The sequence below is a fragment of the Natrix helvetica genome (assembly GCF_964273705.1).
Source record: "Natrix helvetica genome assembly, chromosome: Z".
Taxonomy (NCBI): domain Eukaryota; kingdom Metazoa; phylum Chordata; class Lepidosauria; order Squamata; family Natricidae; genus Natrix; species Natrix helvetica.
Genome location: NC_138554.1, coordinates 86,835,463 through 86,854,827, shown reverse-complemented (window position 1 = coordinate 86,854,827; position 19,365 = coordinate 86,835,463). Strand labels below are relative to the sequence as shown.

General features: G+C 36.7%; 1 protein-coding gene and 1 long non-coding RNA gene across 3 annotated transcripts in view; both read right to left on the bottom strand.

Moving 5' to 3' along the window:
* The window catches only part of PIK3R4 (phosphoinositide-3-kinase regulatory subunit 4), a 49,123-nt gene extending 33,061 nt beyond the window's left edge, over positions 1–16,062 (bottom strand). Inside the window, exons 1-8 of one of the 2 annotated variants that reach the window (XM_081969816.1) lie at positions 15,962–16,062; positions 14,346–15,108; positions 6,708–6,841; positions 6,006–6,588; positions 4,933–5,067; positions 3,136–3,357; positions 1,248–1,421; positions 246–391 (exon numbers count right to left, since the gene is read on the bottom strand). In XM_081969816.1, the coding sequence (XP_081825942.1) occupies positions 246–391; positions 1,248–1,421; positions 3,136–3,357; positions 4,933–5,067; positions 6,006–6,588; positions 6,708–6,841; positions 14,346–15,075 (2,124 nt within the window). In that variant the 5' untranslated portion in view covers positions 15,076–15,108; positions 15,962–16,062. The remainder of the gene's footprint in view (positions 1–245; positions 392–1,247; positions 1,422–3,135; positions 3,358–4,932; positions 5,068–6,005; positions 6,589–6,707; positions 6,842–14,345; positions 15,109–15,961) is intronic. The other variant, XM_081969817.1, reaches the window with a different exon arrangement.
* Positions 16,063–17,509: 1,447 nt separating this feature from the next.
* Positions 17,510–18,999, bottom strand: LOC309400978. The gene is made up of 2 exons (XR_014176740.1): positions 18,505–18,999; positions 17,510–17,616 (listed from the first exon to the last, which is right to left on the bottom strand). It is a non-coding gene; the product is annotated as an uncharacterized lncRNA (long non-coding RNA).
* Between the last annotated feature and the right edge of the window lie 366 nt (positions 19,000–19,365).

The window sequence follows — 19,365 nt, the reverse complement described above, 5'->3', positions numbered from 1 at the left end:
ATTGAAATTCTTCCATCTCCAAAAAAAATGATTAGTAATACAGAAATGGAGAAATGTATAAGTTGCAACAATAGCTGGTACTACTGCCATTGAAGAAAAGTTTGCAAGATTCATTTCAGCGATACTAGCTATGATCACTCTTTCTGATCTAAACATTTTGACAAAAGAAAAATGTAAAGCAAAGTTTAAGATCTTTTATATAGTGCATTGCTATGAATGATAACAATATGCACTTGGTTTATTACCTGTATTATTGGCTGGGTGATGAAGGAGTGCAAGTAAGGCATTAGTTTGCAATAAACATCAGCAATATTCAAATGCTGAGCTACAACAGTGATAAATCCTACTGCTCCATAACGTATCCAGAGATTAGGATGGCACAAAAAAGGAGCTAAAAAGAAATGTTAATTTTAATTAATTAATAAGATTAGAAACATAGTTCAAATCCTAGAGGAAAAAACCTATACAATTTCTTACACACATGCACATAACAATTCCAGCTCAAAGTACAAATAAATGAATCCAGAGGAAGAAAGTTTCTATTTATTCATCTATTATTCCTTCAAAATTATAATTTATACGTGTGGCAGAATATTCTATTAAGAATTTAATTCCTTGCTGCTTTGTAATATTTCTGATTTTATTCCTAACTGTTCATAATAACATCCACAAACCTATAATTCATTGCAAAAGTCACCACATAATGTTCTACCAGTAGCTAGGTATTTCAGCTGGACTGCTTTCAAGCTAGGAAATAGAAACGATTTTCTGGCTAAACCTACTAATAGTGGATTTTTAGATGCTTCCAGATGGATGGTTTTTAGCACTACCATGAAAAGATATGATGCAGTTTTATGCCTTTTCCTATACTACTGGTAAGTAAAGAAGAAGTAGTAGTAGGATTGTGTAGGAAGGCTTATTTTATGAATGTAAAATGCTATCAATGACTAATCAGAGTTACTTTGAAAGAATTCAATTACATTTGAAAGAGTAGGATAATTTAATAAACTATGTCAACTGATAATTTGATAAAGCTATTTTAATCTAGTAGAATCTTTTCTAACTTGATACCATTTAGATGTGTTCAGATTACAATTGCAAGAATTCCAGCCAAAAACTATGAAGGTTGTATATTCTGGGAACCACTTGGATGATATTAAATTAGAGAGAATGACTATATACCAGTGATTAAATTACATGTCATACAAAGATTTTTGAAATAGGAGGGGGAGAGGGAGCTGACTTACCAATATCACATACAAACTCATATATATGAGGTTTCTGCAGAAGCCCTAATTGGCACATACAGGTAAGGGCATTGAGAGCTTTATATATTACAAATTCTTCAACATCACTTAGTCCTTGCTGAAGTAAAGGCTTTAGAATGGAAGAGCTTTGCCAGCCAACATAAGCAGCCACACCTGAAATCCAGGTAGATTTAAGAAATACAAATTATAATTCCTAAAAAACTAAATAATTTTATGAACTAAATTCAACATATATTGTAAAGCAACTTGCCTGATTTTGAAAAAGAATAAAACTGAATGTCATTTTGAGACCAGCAGCTCTTTTCTATAGATTTCCCATCTTTTTCAGAATTTGTTGGCACTGTTTTAGTACTTAATGAAAAACATCAGGAATGGGAAGCCCGTGACCATTCACATGTAACTGAGTTTCAATTCTCAGCATCCTTCATAACTGACTGTACTATAAATGTAATTTAGCAAAATCTGGAGGACCATGGCTTCCCTAACTGTGGCATTAACTTTAAGGATAGGATGAAGGACTAATCATTAGTGCTAAATATGCAACCATATGCAACCATTATATATATATATATATATGTTGTAATTGTACTGATAAATAAAGTAACACAAATACATATACATACACACTACATATAGTAGTATACTAATATAGATCTATACTAGTCTCCCTTTATTTATTTATCAGTACAAATACAACACACACACACACACACACACACACACACACACACACATATATATATATATATGATTATCATATGCTGAAGGCAGACAACATGGAATAATTCATAGTCTACATCATTCCTGATAGTCCTCATCTCAAGATCGCTTGTTCAATGACTGTTCAAAATTATAATGACCCTCTGATTTTGGATTTAACTGCTAAATCTTTTTGCAGTAGATAAGATGATGTCAAATTAATTGAGTAATTGGAGCTGTCCAAGTTTATAAATTGTAAGCCTATTTTGCAAGGGGAAGAAACTATTATTGTTGAAATATATTCATCAATATTCAACTGGGGGAACAATTTATGTTTTATTTTTCTTTTATGCACATTTTTTTGTTTTTGTCTTTTGCTTTGTTTTTATTTCCTTTTTTGAATGTATTTTAACTTTGGAAATAAAATAAAAAAAATATTGTAGCTATTAAAGCATCCTTGATGTTGTGTGATCATGTTCCAAGTGCTTGGCTCATGATTATGACACTACAGTAAGCCACAGTCATTTGATTACCATTTGAGACCTTCCCAGCTAGATTCTCAAAAGAAAAGTCAAGGGGGAAGTCAACAAGAAAGGTTGAAAATCACTCTTATAAGTTGCCCCTGTTCTTTTTCTCCCCAGGTGCCTTGGTACAGAGTACCGACATCTTGCAGTACTCCCACCTGAACTCTGTAGCATATCATCATGTCTGCAAGAAATCTCCCCACCCCACCTGTGGCCCTCATCAGCCTTCCTGTGTTCCCTAGTGTCTGCCCATGGTCCTCTCTAGTTGACCCATGGCATATTTCTTTTTGGGATACTCGCCTCTTGCTGCTTAATGATTTAATGACTTATGAGGTTGTGATGTTTTGACAGTCATTGCTAAGTGATATGCTATGTTCTGCTTCATGACTGCATTGCTTAGTGGAGCAATCCCACTTCCAAATATCATTGTAATCTTAGTACTACCTGTACAATATTCAGGGTGCATCTGACTGGTCATCTTGTGAGAGAGCAATTTGTATTTGTTACATAAATACAAATTGATTCACCTGACTTAGGTCTGTAGATGTTCACAGTTTATATATAAAACTGTTTAATTAGTCAGTTAAGAAAACAATTCATCCTATAATATAATGGAAGTATTATTTTTGTTATTAGGTACTTACCCACAATGCTGTCAAAAAATGCTCCCCGTAAATGCCAGTCATTCTTATCATTAAGAAAAGTGATCATATGGGAAAGAAGTACATCATTGGCTTTTTGTCGTCCAAAAAAAACACAAAGACGAGTTATCCCATTCTCCATTAAAGTCTGTTTAACAATATTTTCTGGATCACTTAATAAAGTGACCACTTTTTGCTGAACCATTTCATGCAAGGCCTGAAGCTCTGCAAGAGTAACACAGAAACAGATCAGATAAAATGAAGAATATATGTTCGCTATCATTCAACGCAATATATTTTTATTCAGTAATCTTTTCTTCTATCTTTGCTGAATTGTTAACATTTATGAAAATGTAATGAATTATGTATTTTAGCAAATTATGGGATGACATTATGAGTGACAAATGCAACGTACTAGGTTATAAGATAAAAAGTGTAGTAGAGTCAGGCCTGCAACCCACCTTTCTTAAAACTGTATCATGTGATATCATGTGATAAATCAAAGAGGGAACAGAACTTCAAAGCTAAGGGGAAATTTGAATATGAATTGATGTAGCATTCTCTCACACATTTTGAACTTGAGCTATAGGAATACTTTATAACATTTGGCTATCAGAACAGAAAGATCAAGTCACTTTATTATTTTGCTCACAGCACATGGTCTACATGAGCTGCAACATACACAGTTCCTACACTGCCATCACCTTAAAACAATGTAATTACAGAAGAGATAGGAAACTTCTAAAAGTTGGGCACTTCAGCTTTTCAACCTTTAGAGGGTCTCAGAAAAACATGTTATAACATGATGATGTTATTGGTTGGGACATAGTTAAAATTTATCAGCTTATTTTGGGGCATTCTAAGAATGGGAATTGAAAATGAGAGATCTCTGGGAAGCAACCCTTTACACTATCTGGAAATCATAAAAAAGGGCCCAAAATCATACCCTGGAATTAAAGGAGTCAGTCTCCAAAGAATCCCTAGGATATCAGGTTAGGAAAGATAGAATAATAGTTGTTTAAAAAGAACATGAGTAGCAAGAGAGGAGGGTAAATTATCCTCCAACTAATGAAGTAACTTCCATTCAATTCAGAACTCCTTCCAAGTTAGCACTCGTGCCTTATCTTGCATCAGATAATAATTATCAGTTATGTAGGCTTACAGTTTAAAGGGCTGTATTTAAAGTCTAAGCTGTTGCTCAAGTTGGAACTAGTGTAATAGTGCTTGGAACACAGAATCTCAGTTTGATCAAAATCTCCAGTAGCACACTTCAATATTAAAATAATTGCATATTAATTCCTTTTACATATATGCATTATAAGGTGACATGCAGAAAGTCTTGCTTGTGTATATAAATCCATACTGTACATGAGATCCATACAGAATTTGAAAATGCTAAGCAGAAGATTGAACTTAAGATATGGTATTTATTTTCTGAGATAAACTGTGATTTAACAAAAGAACATTAAGATGTATTCCTACTGAGTGGATTATTAATTATACTACCTCACCATTCCTTTCTTTTAATTAAATGCTGTAGATTATGGAAAAATAGCATAATTTCCAAAAAAGGGAATTCTTGGTATCTTTTTGTAATCAGAAATGTTCTGCCAGATATAGTGGAACTGCAACTTCCATAATTCCTAGCTGGCATATCTTGAAAATTTTAGGATGGGAAAGGTTATATTCAAAAAGCATGAAAAACAGAAATCATTTCCTGTAGATATTTATCTAGAAATGTCATTAGGTTCATTATATACATCACACTTTAAAGGTAAGTCAGTCTAAGAAATATATTACCAGTATCATAATTTTCACTAGGATGTGTAGGATCATCTATTTCTTCACTGTTTGGTTCATTTTCCATGTTCAGAGTTTTCAATTGCACTAGGTCCAAAAATCTCAGAGCCGTTTCAGCCAACAATGCTATGTTCTCTGCAAAGATTAAAAGGAAAGTGTCACAGAATAAATATATGGAACTATATTAATCTTCGTCATAGAAGTCTAAAATAACTTTAATTTCATTCTCTCTCCCTCTCTCTCTCTCTCTCTCTCTCTCTCTCTCTGTACACATACATACATATTTGCAAAAATACTTCTCTCTAAATTTATATAATTGGGCTCGTTCACCTAAAAACTCAGTTATTGGAAAACTGAAGGATGAACCAAGCATTTTTTTTCAATCCTGCAAACATGACAATATATATTTCAGGAAAAAGTTGGTAATGCACTGAATATGGACACCAAAGTTTCCATAGGTAATTTTAATTATCCTCCCCGACTCCTCTAGGCTACAAGAAAAAGAGTAATTTGTAGTATAGTTATTATTAAATGCCTCTTCCTCCCAGATAAGCATTCTTAAGGAATACTAATAGAAATACCATAAGCTTTTTTTTTTTTATAAAAAAATTAGTTGGTAATGGAAATATATGTCTCATTGGGCTATATAGTAGCAGAGAGCCTTCTTATACAAACCGTATTGGGTAAATAGGGCTTGAGACTAGACACAACCACTATGTGGGAGTTGTATGACTCCAAACATATCTTTGAGAGACATTTTGTGTGAGAGCCTGGAACGTTATCTTAAAGTTTTAGCACATCCACCAACTTGATTATATAGAAATACCTATATAAAATTGTATTGAATATTACATAAAATCAAGAAATTCTTGCTATAAAAGATGTATCCAAATATAAATTTTAATTTTTAATAACTTAATGTCTGATATAAAGAAATAAAATTCAGTACCTAAGTTACACTTACATATAATTAGCTGCCATCTTTGTTATTTTACAGGAAAAACAAATAACAGATGAACAAATGAGTCCTAATAATTTTTCATCTTATCACCCAGCACACACTCACTTCTTACCAGCATAAGCTAATCTGACAATAGTTGCTTCATCTTGGGCCAGGTGAGCAATACCTGGCAAGATGTACTCTGGATAAATATTGGTATCATTCCGTGGAACTTCTTTAACTAAAGTCAGAACTTTAGTGAGTGTCCTAACAGCTTCTGCCCTTACTCTGGGCACAGAGTCACTGCTGAAATGTAAGAGATAAGGGGTGATACGATCCAGTAGGATTTCTACACTTAACTTAGGTGTCAACTGAAGAATCAACTCCAAGGCAGCCAATTTTGAATCACAGTATTTCAAGGTCTGCAGGCACGAAGTTATTACCGAAACCAAGATGACTAATCCATTTTCCTTTGTAGCTCCCTCAGCCTTTTCTGTTTGATCATGCCCACAGAGATTGTGGATTATATTGTCGAGGTCTTTACGGATAACAAGGATGCGCTCATCAGCAGATACAAAGGTTTCCTTGGCAAATTGTGCCATATATGGCTGAAGGAAAGTGTAGAATATTTCAGGAAATGCATTGTTACGTTGTTGTTTCAAGTAATCTTCTGCTGCTAAACGCTTTTCGGGCTCACACTGGATCATTTGAATAACCTTCAAGGGAGGGGGGGGAAGACAAGATAGCAGAATAAAGGGGGAGGATTCAGAAAGAATGATGTTAAATAAGTAGAAAAACTTAAGTAAGCAACCATAAAGGGAATAGAATTATTTACCAATTCTCTAATACTTTGATCTTCAATTTTACTCAAGACCTGTTCAGGGGAAAAGAGACCATTTCTATATGCCAGAAGCTGTGACAAATCAAAGAGAGGTACACCTTCTGTAAACAGCTCGGCTATTACACAACCTGGGGAGGAAAAGAAAATAAAGACTAGACAATTATGAATTATTTATTTATACTTAATATTTCTAAAGTGCATTTATTGGCTTCCATCATAACTGAATCAGTTATGTTTTCTAAGTACTAGATCTAGTATATCTACAATATGCTATTAATACTCTTTAACCCTATAAATACAGATTTTTTAAATTTTTAATTCCAAGCTTATCTAAAATCACCTGCTTTGGAAATCTTTGCTCTAGATTGCTAGTAAAAATATCACATACCTGGCTGTTGTTTAACATTAAAAAAGCATTCCATATTTGCATGTCAAGATCCTGATTATATGAAAAACCCCATATGTTCTATTAATTTGTGTTCATGTGTTAAAAATATGAGAGAGCTCTCAAAGCACGCTTATGCCTTCATATATACATCATAGCTACAATGAGGTCATATTGATCTATCCATCATGTGGATTCACATTTCTCTGAGACCGCGTAAACAACAAAAAGATCTGCCTCCTTAATACATTCTCATGCGTTTAATAGCCTAATTATACATTATTAGTTTGCATCTTGCAGCTAGCAAAGAGGAAGCAATGAGGTTTATAGAAGATTAAACGGAATAAAGAATTCAGTTTCCACTAATCCTAAAGCAACATGGCCAATGGCAAGAGAGATAATGGAATGTTGTCCAAAATACCTAGAAGCTATCAAGGTGACTGCCTCTTTTGTAACTTTTAAAAGAAACAGAAACCCTACCTGGTTGAAGTGAGAGAAAAAAATATTAGTCATATTGGGATTTTTTTCTGCTATCCTAAGAAATCCAGAAAAGATCACCAGAACAACCAACAAAATTGATTCTCTTTCAACAGCTATTATTGACTCAAAACAAAGTACAAGCTGTAGATTTGGCTTTTCAACTTGATAGACAGGTACAGGCAGCCTTTAATAATAGATTTCTCAATAGCTGGTTGCAGCTAGATCATTTAAAAACATTTGGAAACTCACTTTAAAGCAAGATTGGACCCTGAATACATGGGCCATATATGTAACATTCAGAAGTGTTGTTATTAAACATCAGAAGTACAATGATCAAATATTTGTCATTTTGCTTAATTAAAAACTGATACACTACACTTCCAATCCTGTTTCAATTATTCTTGGAGCATCATTCTGACAAACTCTATAGATATAACTCTCTTTAAAAACATCATACTCCTGCGTTAAAATAATTGCCAACACCTGCTTTAACTGATGATATCAGGAGCATAGATGAATCAATCTCCTTTACTGGATATACTTTTCACTTCAACTGAAAAAAGAATTCATAACATAAAGATAATGTTTTTACATCTTTTTATTTGATGTAGGATTTTGCAACTAAAAACAGTGGTTACTTTAAGTATACGTAAGCAAAAAAAGTGCAACAAGCAATGTAAAAAGCTCCTTAGCATTTTGTGATGCCACACTGAAGCTTGACAGTTGCAAACTAATTCATAAAGATAAACAACCTGCACAAAGCTATCTAATTTAAAATCAGATGAAAATTGAATACTAGAAAAATATCCTTTAAATGTTCTGTTTCATTATTATGGTATTCTCTGTCATCTGAATGATTTATAAGTTTATTTCTCATCTAGTTAGTTAGAAGATCAATCTTCCACATTATAAGATTGAAATCCACGTAGAGACAATTAATCTTCGTACGTACGTACGTACGTACGTATATATATGGTAAGCATAAAAGCTATACTGGGTAGGGCTCTCCAATCCGCCACCTAGGGACGTGCTCTTTGGAGGTTCCAGGCTCCCTCTAAGAAAGAAGCCTAACTGCCTGTTTGGTGGAAGGCAGGATTAGGAATGGGGATGGGGGAGGAAGCCTAATGGCCTCTTTGGTAGAAGAAAGGCAGGATTAGGAATGGGAGGGGAGCCTAACTGCCTGTTTGGTGGAAGAAAGGCAGGATGCTATAAAGGTGGGTTAGAGCCTTCAATCCTGCAATCCTGGAATATGCTGAAGGCTCGAAATCGCATGTTTTTGCAAACCGTTTGAAAATATGTCTCTCCCCCCCACCTTCTGAAGATCACAGACTGAAAACAGGATAAGAGACAAAATCCTCTCTCCCGCATGCCTTCAATCCTGCAATCCTGGATAATGTGAAGGCTTGGAATGTGGCGTTTTTCAAACCTCTTGAAAATGGGGAGGGGGGATTTTATTTCTTATCCTGTTCTCAGTCTATGCTGACCTTTAGAACAAGGGGAGAGTGATATCTCCCTCCCCATTTTCAAGCCATTTGCAAAAACGCCCCATTTCGAGCCTTCAATGTGAATATGCAGGTGGGAAGCGACCTCCTATAGACATTAAAATCCATACACTTGGGACATTGGAAGAAGTCCTGCAAGAAGACGCTGCTGCCGAAGTGCGGGAAATATCCCTCTCTAACCTGCAGATCGTCCTTTCAAAGAGGAATTTCACCAGGACAAAGAGGTGGCTGAAGGCGGCGTTTGTGTTGCCTTCATCCTGGTGAAACTCCTCTTTGAAAGGACGATCTGCAGGTGTGTGTGGGGGGGGGAGATTTCTTGTACTTCGGCAGCAGCGTCTTCTCGCATGGCTTCTTCCAATGTCCCAGGTGTATTGATTTCCATGCCTTCTTTTCCTGTTCCATGGACGGAATTGTTAGCTGTGACTGTCACCGTTAGGCAAGGAGGGCATGAGGCATTTGGGTTGTGTTGCTTGGCCTCCGGCTTCTTTTGCAGCCGCAATTGGCTGCAAAAGCGACCGGCGTTTGCTGGAGGCAGAGGCCTGAACGGCACCCGCGAATCAGCTGTTTTGTGAACAGAGCAGCCCAGCTGATCCGATTAAGGGGCCAAGAAGCCCTGAGATGACCAGGGAAGGGAAGGGCTGCCCCCTGTTCTGGCTAAACCCACCCCTTCACTAGGGCTTATTATCGGGGGAGGGTTTATATTTTTGCCTATCGCAAAAAATCTGGCATGGCCTTAGTTTCAGGACATGTCATATTTTCAGGGAAACACGGTACACTATATATTTCCCAGGAAAGTCTTGTTAATGGCGACGAAACCTAACAATGGCTCTAAGTACAGGAACTCCTTAAATGGGGCAAGGGTGCTAAGAATCTCCGGGTCTGCTAGAAGCATGATAAACCCAAAACTACAAATTGGAACCTGGAACCTGAGAAGCCTATATGAATCTGGGAAAACACACAACACCATCCAAGAAATGTTCAAATACAGTATCTCTATACTGGGAGGGAGTGAAATATGCTGGCCTGAAAATGGAACATGTAGAATAGGAGATTATACTATCTACTACTCTGTTGAAAATAGTAAACATTATCAAAATGGAGAAGCTATAATAGTAAACAATCTTGTAAATAAATGTATCAAGTCCTTTATTTCTGTATCTGATAGAGTGATGATGATCCAAATAAATAGTACTCCAGTAAATATGAATGTTACACAAGTTTACACTCCCACAGCTGACAATGAGGAGGATTTAGAGAAGTTCTATGAAGCAGTGTATTGAAAAACCCAAAAAAAGGAATGATATCACAATACTCATGGGGGACTTCAATGCAAACTCATGGATGAAAGATGCTCTTATAAAAATAAAAAACAAAGAAAAATACAATGAATTGCAGAAAACAATTAGAAGAAAAATTTGACTGGCAAAAGAAAAGTGGTTTGAGAAAAGATGCAAAGAAATAGAAGAGACAGAACATATTCATGATGATTTCAACTTACACAAAAAAGTGAAAGAAGCAGCAGGTGTCTACAAAAAGAAAACCAACAACTTAGTTGACAAGGAGGAGAAAAATCATCTTGGATGAGATGAAAAACTAAAAAGATGGAAGGAATATATTGAAGAACTTTTTGAGGACACTAGGGATGATATAGATATAGGAAGGATAACAATTGGTCCAAACAACACTAGGAAGGAGGTTGAATATGCAATAAAAATAGCAAAAACAAGAAAAGCCACAGGACCTGATGATATCCCTGTAAAATTTTTAAAATTGCTGGAAGACAATGGGAACAAATTTTTACTGCAGCTCTTCAATCAAATATATGAAACAGGAAAGATACCAAATGATTGGCTACAGCAGTGATTCCCAAAGTGTGCGCTGCGGCTCCCTGGGGAGCCGCGCTATCGTCATAAGGGCGCCGCGAAATATTCAATTAATACCTGCGCCGGGCGCCCGCTTCCCTCCCTCCTCTCGTGCTTTGGAGGGAAGCTTCTGCAAAAGCCCGGGCATGACAAGTCTCCCAGGCTGAAATTTGCCGAGCTGTACGCACGCGCCTGTTTTCCACGGTGTGGAGCAGCGGCGAGATTCTGGGCGGCGAGCGATGATTCCGGGGGGCATCAGTGGGGGGGGCAGGGTCCCCCTCGCGTTCCTTATCTTCCCGGATGGCCCCTGGAATCATCGCTCGCCGCGCAGAATCTCGCCGCTGCTCCACGCCGTGGAAAACAGGCGCGTGCGCACAGCTCGGCAAATTAAAGCCTGGGAGATTTGTTGCCACTCGCCTTTGCAGAAGCTTCCCTTCGAAGCGTTCCGAGGGAGGGCTGTAAACTTCCCTCCGAAGTCTTGGGAAGTTCTGAGGAGCCCCCCAAGGCAAAACGCCGCTGCCAGGTAGCTAAAAGTACGTCTCTGATTCGTCTCTGTCAGTCTCTCTCTGATTCCCTCTCTCACTCCCTCTCTCTGTTCCTCTCTCTGTCTGTCTGTCTCACTCACACACACACACACACTGTGGTGACCACAGTGTGTGTGTGTGTGAATGAGACAGACAGACAGAGAGAGGAACAGAGAGAGGGAGTGAGGGAGGGAATCAGAGAGAGACTGACAGACAGACACACACACACACACACACACAGAGAGGGGGGGAGGGAGGGAGAGAAAGATAGACAGACAGAGAGAGAGACACACACAGAGTGAGTGATTAAGTGAATGAGTGAGAGACAGACACACCCACATACACAGAGTGACAGAGAGAGAGGAAGGGAGGGGAGAGAGACAGAGGGAGAGACAGACACACACACACACACACACAGAGTGACAGAGATGGGGGAAGGAGGAGAGAGAGACAGAGATACAGAGAGAGAGAGAGAGACAGATAGACACCCAGAGAAAATGACAGAGGGAGACAGAGAGGGAGGGAGGGAGAGAGAGACAAAGAGCCAGAGAGAGAGAGAGAAAGAAAAAGAAAAAAAGAAAGAAAGTGGGAGAGAGAGATGAAAGAAAGAAAAACAACATATGACCACAATTGAGCCCAAAATTTTGGTTGCTAAGCAAGAGCGGCTCTCCAAATAAATTTCAATCATGGTTTTGGCGAGATTTGGCTCAGTTGAAAAAAAAGGTTGCCCACCACTGGGCTAGTGTGGTGGTTAAGTTACTTTTCAAAAGCTATTTTTCTGATCCAAGATTTGAGAAGTTGTGCAGCGAACAACAAGCCCATCCATCCCATTAATAATTTTAAATCATTAAACGATGTTCAATAAATTGTGAATTTAAAGCTCGTGTTTAATTTATTTTTCAATTAACCTAACCTTAACGAACTAAAAAGTAGATTTCCAAATCCTTAAAAAGTCAAAAATTAAAAAAAATCGGATGTACCTATTAAGGGAGCCGCGGAAAAAATCCGAAGTGTTATGGGAGCCGCAAACCGAAAAAGATTGGGAACCTCTGGGCTACAGTCAACCTTTGTGACAATCCCCCCCCCCCAAAAAAAAAATGCAAAGAAGTGTACCGAATACAGAACAATAAGCTTAACTTGTCATGCCCTGAAAATATTCCTGAGAATAATTCACACAGGAATATACAACAAAATTTAGGAGTGTCTAAGTAACACACAATTTGGTTTCAGAAACAATCTTGGTACACAAGATGCCCTATTCAGCATTCAAGTTCTTGTACAGTGCTGTAAGAATGTCAATCATAGTGTTTACATGTGCTTCATCGATTTTGAAAAAGCATTTGATAAAATAAGACACAGCAAACTATTACAAGTCCTGAAACAGTTGGGACTAGATGACAAAAACATCCAAATCATAAATAATCTATATTGGCATCAGGTAGCAAATGTGAAACTAGGCCAAAAATACTCAGATGATGCAGAAATACGAAGAGGGGTCAGACAGGGCTGTATTCTGTCTCCGCTGTTGTTAATATCTACTCCGAGTCAATTTTCAACAGAGCACTGGAAAACATTGATGCTGTCCTTAAAAGTAAATGGTGTTTAGATCAACAATTTAAGATATGCTGATGATACAGTTCGTAACATGGCAAGAGCATGGCGAGACTCTGTCATCAACAGTCTCAGAAATATCTGAAAAATATGGCTTGAAGCTTAACACCTCAAAAACACAAAACAGAAAAATTTGATGGAAAAATTAAGGATGTTTATCAAATGAAGAAAGTGGAGTGATGACTATGGAAGGGATGCACAGAAATTTTGTAACCAACTGACACACTTTCTATAATTTGTAATGGAAGATGCTTTTATGTTTTTTGTTTTGTCCGTTTGTGTTTGTTCAAAAGTTTTTTAAAAATGTTTTTTTTAAATCAAAATAAAAAGTGGGGATCATGAATTTTACAGGAAACACCCAAAATGTATTATATTAGGGCTCTTTCAAATTTTGAGAAAAAGTTTTCTACAGCCAAGGAACTCTACCACAAAGCAACTACTCTGATAAGCAACTACTAAATGGCACTCAGCAACTTTCAGTGTGTAGCAGGATCTCCCATCATACTGTTAGATATTTATCTCTATAATGATAAAGATATGTTGACGTATATTTTGCCCCATATTTATTTAGAGGTTGACATGTTAGAACACTAACTCAGAACTTGGCCTCAATTGACCGCCAATGGTGTCACTCAAGTCTAATATGTGAACCACCAGTTGCCTTCTCATAACAAGACTGCTGAAGTCTGAATGTCTTGCGAATTCAGGACCAACTATAAAGCAAGCCCCACCTGTAATTGTCAAAAAATATTATGTTTGAATTGCCATTCATTTAAAGATCTTTTTCTATTTTGCCAGTATACAAATATACAGACACTAGTTTTATTCAGCATATTTTACAATTCTACAGAAATATCAAATAAGTTTCCCTGGGATATTATAGTTTCAAAACAGAAATAGCTGCAAACCCATAACTATTTTCCCCCACCCACCCCCCGTGTGTCAAAACTGACTGCAGAATTCTAGAATTTTGCAGAAAGCAAAGCTTGATCTTTCATACTTAACTGCTTTCTATGTGTAGCAGTTTTTAAAACACAGTTATGAACATCCAGATATTCTTCTGTGTATATTTTGAAATAGTGTATCACATTCACCCAAAAAAACAAAGCTAGCTTTATTATTTTCAAGGAAACTTTATGGAAACCAGCTAGGTCAGGGGTTCCCAACCTTTTCTATATCCCGCATCCCTAGAACACTTCTGATATATTCTCGCACCCCTTACAAAAGTTATTAACTTTAACTTTAACCATTTGATCAGTTTGAAATACCTGCAGAAAATATATCCATTGCACGTCTCAATTCGCCTCTGCTGCGTTGATTACTGTTGACTAAATCAACCAAGGGAGTGGAAGGATCTCGTATATTCTCCAATTCTGTGGCAAACATACTGCCATCAACAAAACGCTCTGGAGCAATGTAGCATGTTCTCCTTCTTGAAGTATCAAAGAAGTAATTGAAATCAGCAGGATTGTCTTCAGGGAGGTAGGTTGGTTTAAAGCTTGCAAAATCTGTTAAAAGGACCCAGTTCCAGCTAGTCACCATTACATTTTCAGTTTTGATATCTCCATGCCGGACTCCAGACCTGTGTGCTTGATCTACTGCAGTCAAAATCTGGAAAGCAATCCATCTCTTTTCAATGTTGTTTAGGAATGGCCGGGTACTAATTCGGTCGTAAAGATTATCTCTCACATACTGCCTGAACAACATGGCTGCTTTTTCAGATAATGTGGCTTTCTGAAAAGGGAGACAATTTTGCGCAGAATGCAACCGTATTTTCAGTTCCTCCAACTCCTGCTTGTAACTAGTTAATGGTAAGGTTGGATCCTGAATGGCAAACACCTTGACAACCACTAAGCCTTCTCGATGCTTAGCTCGGGCAACTTTAAAAAAACGAGTGCTGCCCAACCTTTTGTCATATTCAAAATCATGGATGTCTGAGAAATAACTGTCAACAGAAAGTATCTGAGAGGGGGCAATGCCAGCCAGTTGATTCCCCATTGCAACTTCTTCACTTTAATATTACTGTGCCACCTAAAAAAGACAATTACTTTTATCACTTTGGTATAGATATTGTTCTCAACCCAGGATATTTATGCACTCCTCCCATCCAAATTACTGGCATAAATAGTTGCTTGTATTGTTTATAATAAAAAATAAATTTAATATTTTTTCATTTATTTGATTAATTTAACAAAACTTATAACTCTTTAAAACTATTGATTAAATATTTGGATAGGGATTTTTTTTACCCTTCGGAACTCAAGGTAGTCTCTCAGTAGCCACATTTTCCACAAAAAAAAATCCATTTACTTATATTGTTGTGGTCCATTATACTAATTTCTGTCTTTGCAGTTATTCTTTCCTGATATCTACTTATAGACTATAAATCAATGGTTACAAGAGAAGCCCAATTTATTTTGCTACATAAATATTTTTGAATAATGGTAACTATTACAAATTTTCTTAAGGGACTGACTGGTTTATTAAACTTTATCCTTTTTTACAAGAAGCAAACAAAACCATATTGTAATTTATTAAAAACAATTACAACATTAGTAGTAAAACAATGGACAGCTATTTTTATGGGCCAGATTATGTTATTGTCTGGTAAGATATTACAATACATCTATAGCGATTAAAGTTATCAAATTTAAAAGGTGTATTTTTACTAAAGAAAGCTTGTAAACCTAACCTTAAATTGAGGGCTGGTAATAAAGTCACTTTTTCAGTGCTGTCATAACATTGAATGGTTACCAACAGGACAGTCGTTAACAGAGGATTAAGTGTTTATATATTCTCCTTTTCCTGATGTGGTGAAAATATTTCCTAATCTTACAATAGTAACCCTCAAAATTTATCATAGTAGAGATGGAGCAAATATGACCTCATATCAGCTGAATCTAGAGCATCTTGTCTGCCAGTGGCCTTGGGAATATTTGTGCCTTTATATTAAACTGGTGTTACTACTTTTTTGTTGAATTAAAAAGGAAAGGGAAAACAGAAAATAAAATGTTAAATCTACCTTCTCAGACACCTATTCCCCTATCAACATGCTTTGCAAAAAGTAAATTGAAATGAACAAGCAAAATAATCATGCTATGAATTTCAATTTAATTCAATTAAATTTTTACAGATCTAACCCAATGTTTTTTAAACTGCTTCTCTTGTTACATTTAATGTACAATATTTGGGTATATGTTGTAGATACTACACAGAGATACACAAATATATTGCATACATACATACAATTTTTAAAAAATAAAACCATGCAACTTGTAATTATATTTAACTATTATTTCTATGTACAAAATATCCTTTCTGTAATTAAAGGAGCAGTCATATTGACTTTAAATAACAATTTATGAAATAGTTTTATTTATTTACATGTAGTCCGTGACAACCATTCATTTAGTAATCATTTGAAGTTACAATGGCACTGAAAAAAGTGACTTACGACCATTGCAGCCATCCGTGGTTAGCCATACGTGATCAAAATTCAGACACTTGGCAGCTGGTTTATATTTATGATGGTTGTAAATCATAATCCAAGGGTCATGTAATCATCTTTTGTGACCTTCTGACATGCAAAGTATATGGAGAAGCCAGATTCACTTAACAACCATGTTACTAACATAACAAATGTAGGGATTCCCTTAATTAATTTGGCAAGCAGTTATAAAATGGAGCAAAACTCACTTAACTACTGTCTTGCTTAACAACATACATTTTGGGCTCAATTGTAGACATAAGTTAAGAACTTTTTGTGTTACATTTGTATCTTGCCTTTATTTTCTATAACTCAAGGTAGCATATGTATAATTCTTACCTATTTCTTGTGGGATCAAATGATGTAATATAAACAATAAATATTATTGTTAATATAAACCACAGCCAATAACCTTAATAATTGCCACAAAAAGCGTATGCTTACTATAGCTAAGAGACTACGTTCTGTGTCTACTATATGTCTATTATATGTACTGTTTTAGTTTTTCTGACTTTCAGTAACCCAAGTTGCAAGTCCATTCAGTCATTGGTATTTAAAAGGTATAAATAATTTATCCCTATAAAGTGTATAAACAAAGCTGTAAAACTATCTTTCTTCCAAATTTATATTTCTGATCATTTTTTTTTAAAAGTTACTTTATGCTTTAGTTCTTTGTTATACTTTTTTCAGTCATTGTCCCTAATTATATTTATATGCACATATTTTTGCACATTCTTGCTTGCTTAGCAGCTTGCTATATAGTAGGTAAACTTTTAATTTTTTGATGACAAAATCATTTTATATTTGTTAGTTTTAATATTAAAATTCCTTAATATTGTATCTGAATTTATAGCATTACAATGAATTATTTTTATTTTCCACTGATTTTAGAAAACATGTATGCAATTTTAGACAATGTTAGTCGGTGATCATAATAGTATACTTAACTGAGAAAGAAGATTTTCTGAAGCAGTAGCACCAAAATAACTGCTTGTCTCTCCTCCAGTATTATCTTTTGGGTCAGGACTGTAATGTACAACTCTATCCAGCTTCTTTCTGAAATGTATTGTCAAATAGAAACTTAACATCTTACTGCCCATAATAGGTTTCCCATATTAGGTCTTTTCATATGCTGAATTACATTTCTCCAACCTTCATGGACATTCCTCAGGAAGAATGAACAGAAACATATTCTGTACTTTTAAGTTCATATTCTTATAAAGGCACTACACCATTAAGGTATGGAAAGGATGAAACTATAAAGTGGTTTATCTGGATCTGAGTAACAGTTGTAATCCCAGCTGTTTTTGAGGATGATGATGATTAAACAAATCATGATTATACATGTGACAAGTTGAAACTAATTGGCTTGTCAAAGTCAATCTGTTTGCTCTTCTGTTCATTCCTACAAACATTCACTGCCTATCACCGTCTTCCCCACCCTGAAATCAGATGATTCAGATCGTTTTCGTATATCTCTATATCTTGACTTTCCTTCAGAACACAGATCCCTTCCTTTAGTTGTTGTTTGAGGGCAATCCCTTATTGCTGTCAAACAACTTCCTGAGAAAGCTTAATTGAGATCTATCTCTTTCACTGGCTCCTCGATAAGCTTCAGAAGCTAAGGGCAGACTTGATCTTGGCCTTTTCGGATATAGCCTAAGCCTACTCGCTTGTAGGAGGAGTTCAGACAACAAGGGGGGACGCAAGAATCTTCCAAAATTTTCCGAATTAGAGGCATTCTTCCAGAGAAAGAATGTGGAAAGCCCCAAGAGGAGGATATTTTTTTTAATCCATCCAGCCGCCCGATGCCATAGGACTACGAGCCCGTTTGGTCAGGGACGCCCGGTATAATTTGCTGGCTGCCGAAAACACGCCACCGTAAGCCGAATCACCTTCTCTTGCCCATATTTTCAGCCGCCCCTCCTCTCACGACTCACCCTCTTTCTCGCCACAACTGGAGGGGGCCCGACCCGGGCAACATAGGCCCAGAGCGACTTTCGGCTTCTTTGCTTACACGAAACCGGTAAGCATTACACAAAAGGAAGGAGGAGGTGGCATCGTGAGCTCATATCCTGACGAAGCGAGGAGACGTAACCCAGGAGGCTGGCTGGTTGTTTGAAAGCCGACCTCGCCTCCGAGGACTGGGTTAAGAAAGCCTGCGGAGAAGCGGGAATACCTTAGGGAAATAAGATCGGGAGGGGTTGGAAGAGGAGTTACAACCGCAGAGAAACAAGCCGCGTTTTACTCTTACCTGGGTGAGAGGGACGGCTGCGAGCTGTGACTGATTCGCTCTCCTCAAAGGACCTTCCTACCAATTTTGGATTCAATCCTTGGTATGAAAGATGGGTTAATTCATGGATTCATCGTGCTCACTCACCTGTCTTTACACTCAGTGCTTTGTGCCTATTTAGTTCGCTTTTGTCACCTGCTTTCCCCACAACCTATATTTTGGGTCTTTCTCTGCTCAAAGAGGACGAATTTTCACTGCTGGCACCAACTGTGTGGGACTCCAGGTTCCGTACTTAAGTTTATTAATGGAATTTATACTTAAGCCATTTGCACACACTTCAGACAACTAGTAAGGTCCATGCTCAATAACAAAATAATGAACCATATTAACGATACTCTCCAAATACAATTAAGGTAGAATTTAAAATGTAGGGCTAAGGAGTCTTTAATCACAAATAATTTATGAAAGAACTAGGTGTAATGTTTTTCCAAAATGTTAAAAGTGATGGTGAGCGGTGGAAGGGGTCATGCTGAAAAAGCCTCCTTTGAGGAAGCAAGGACCAAAATAT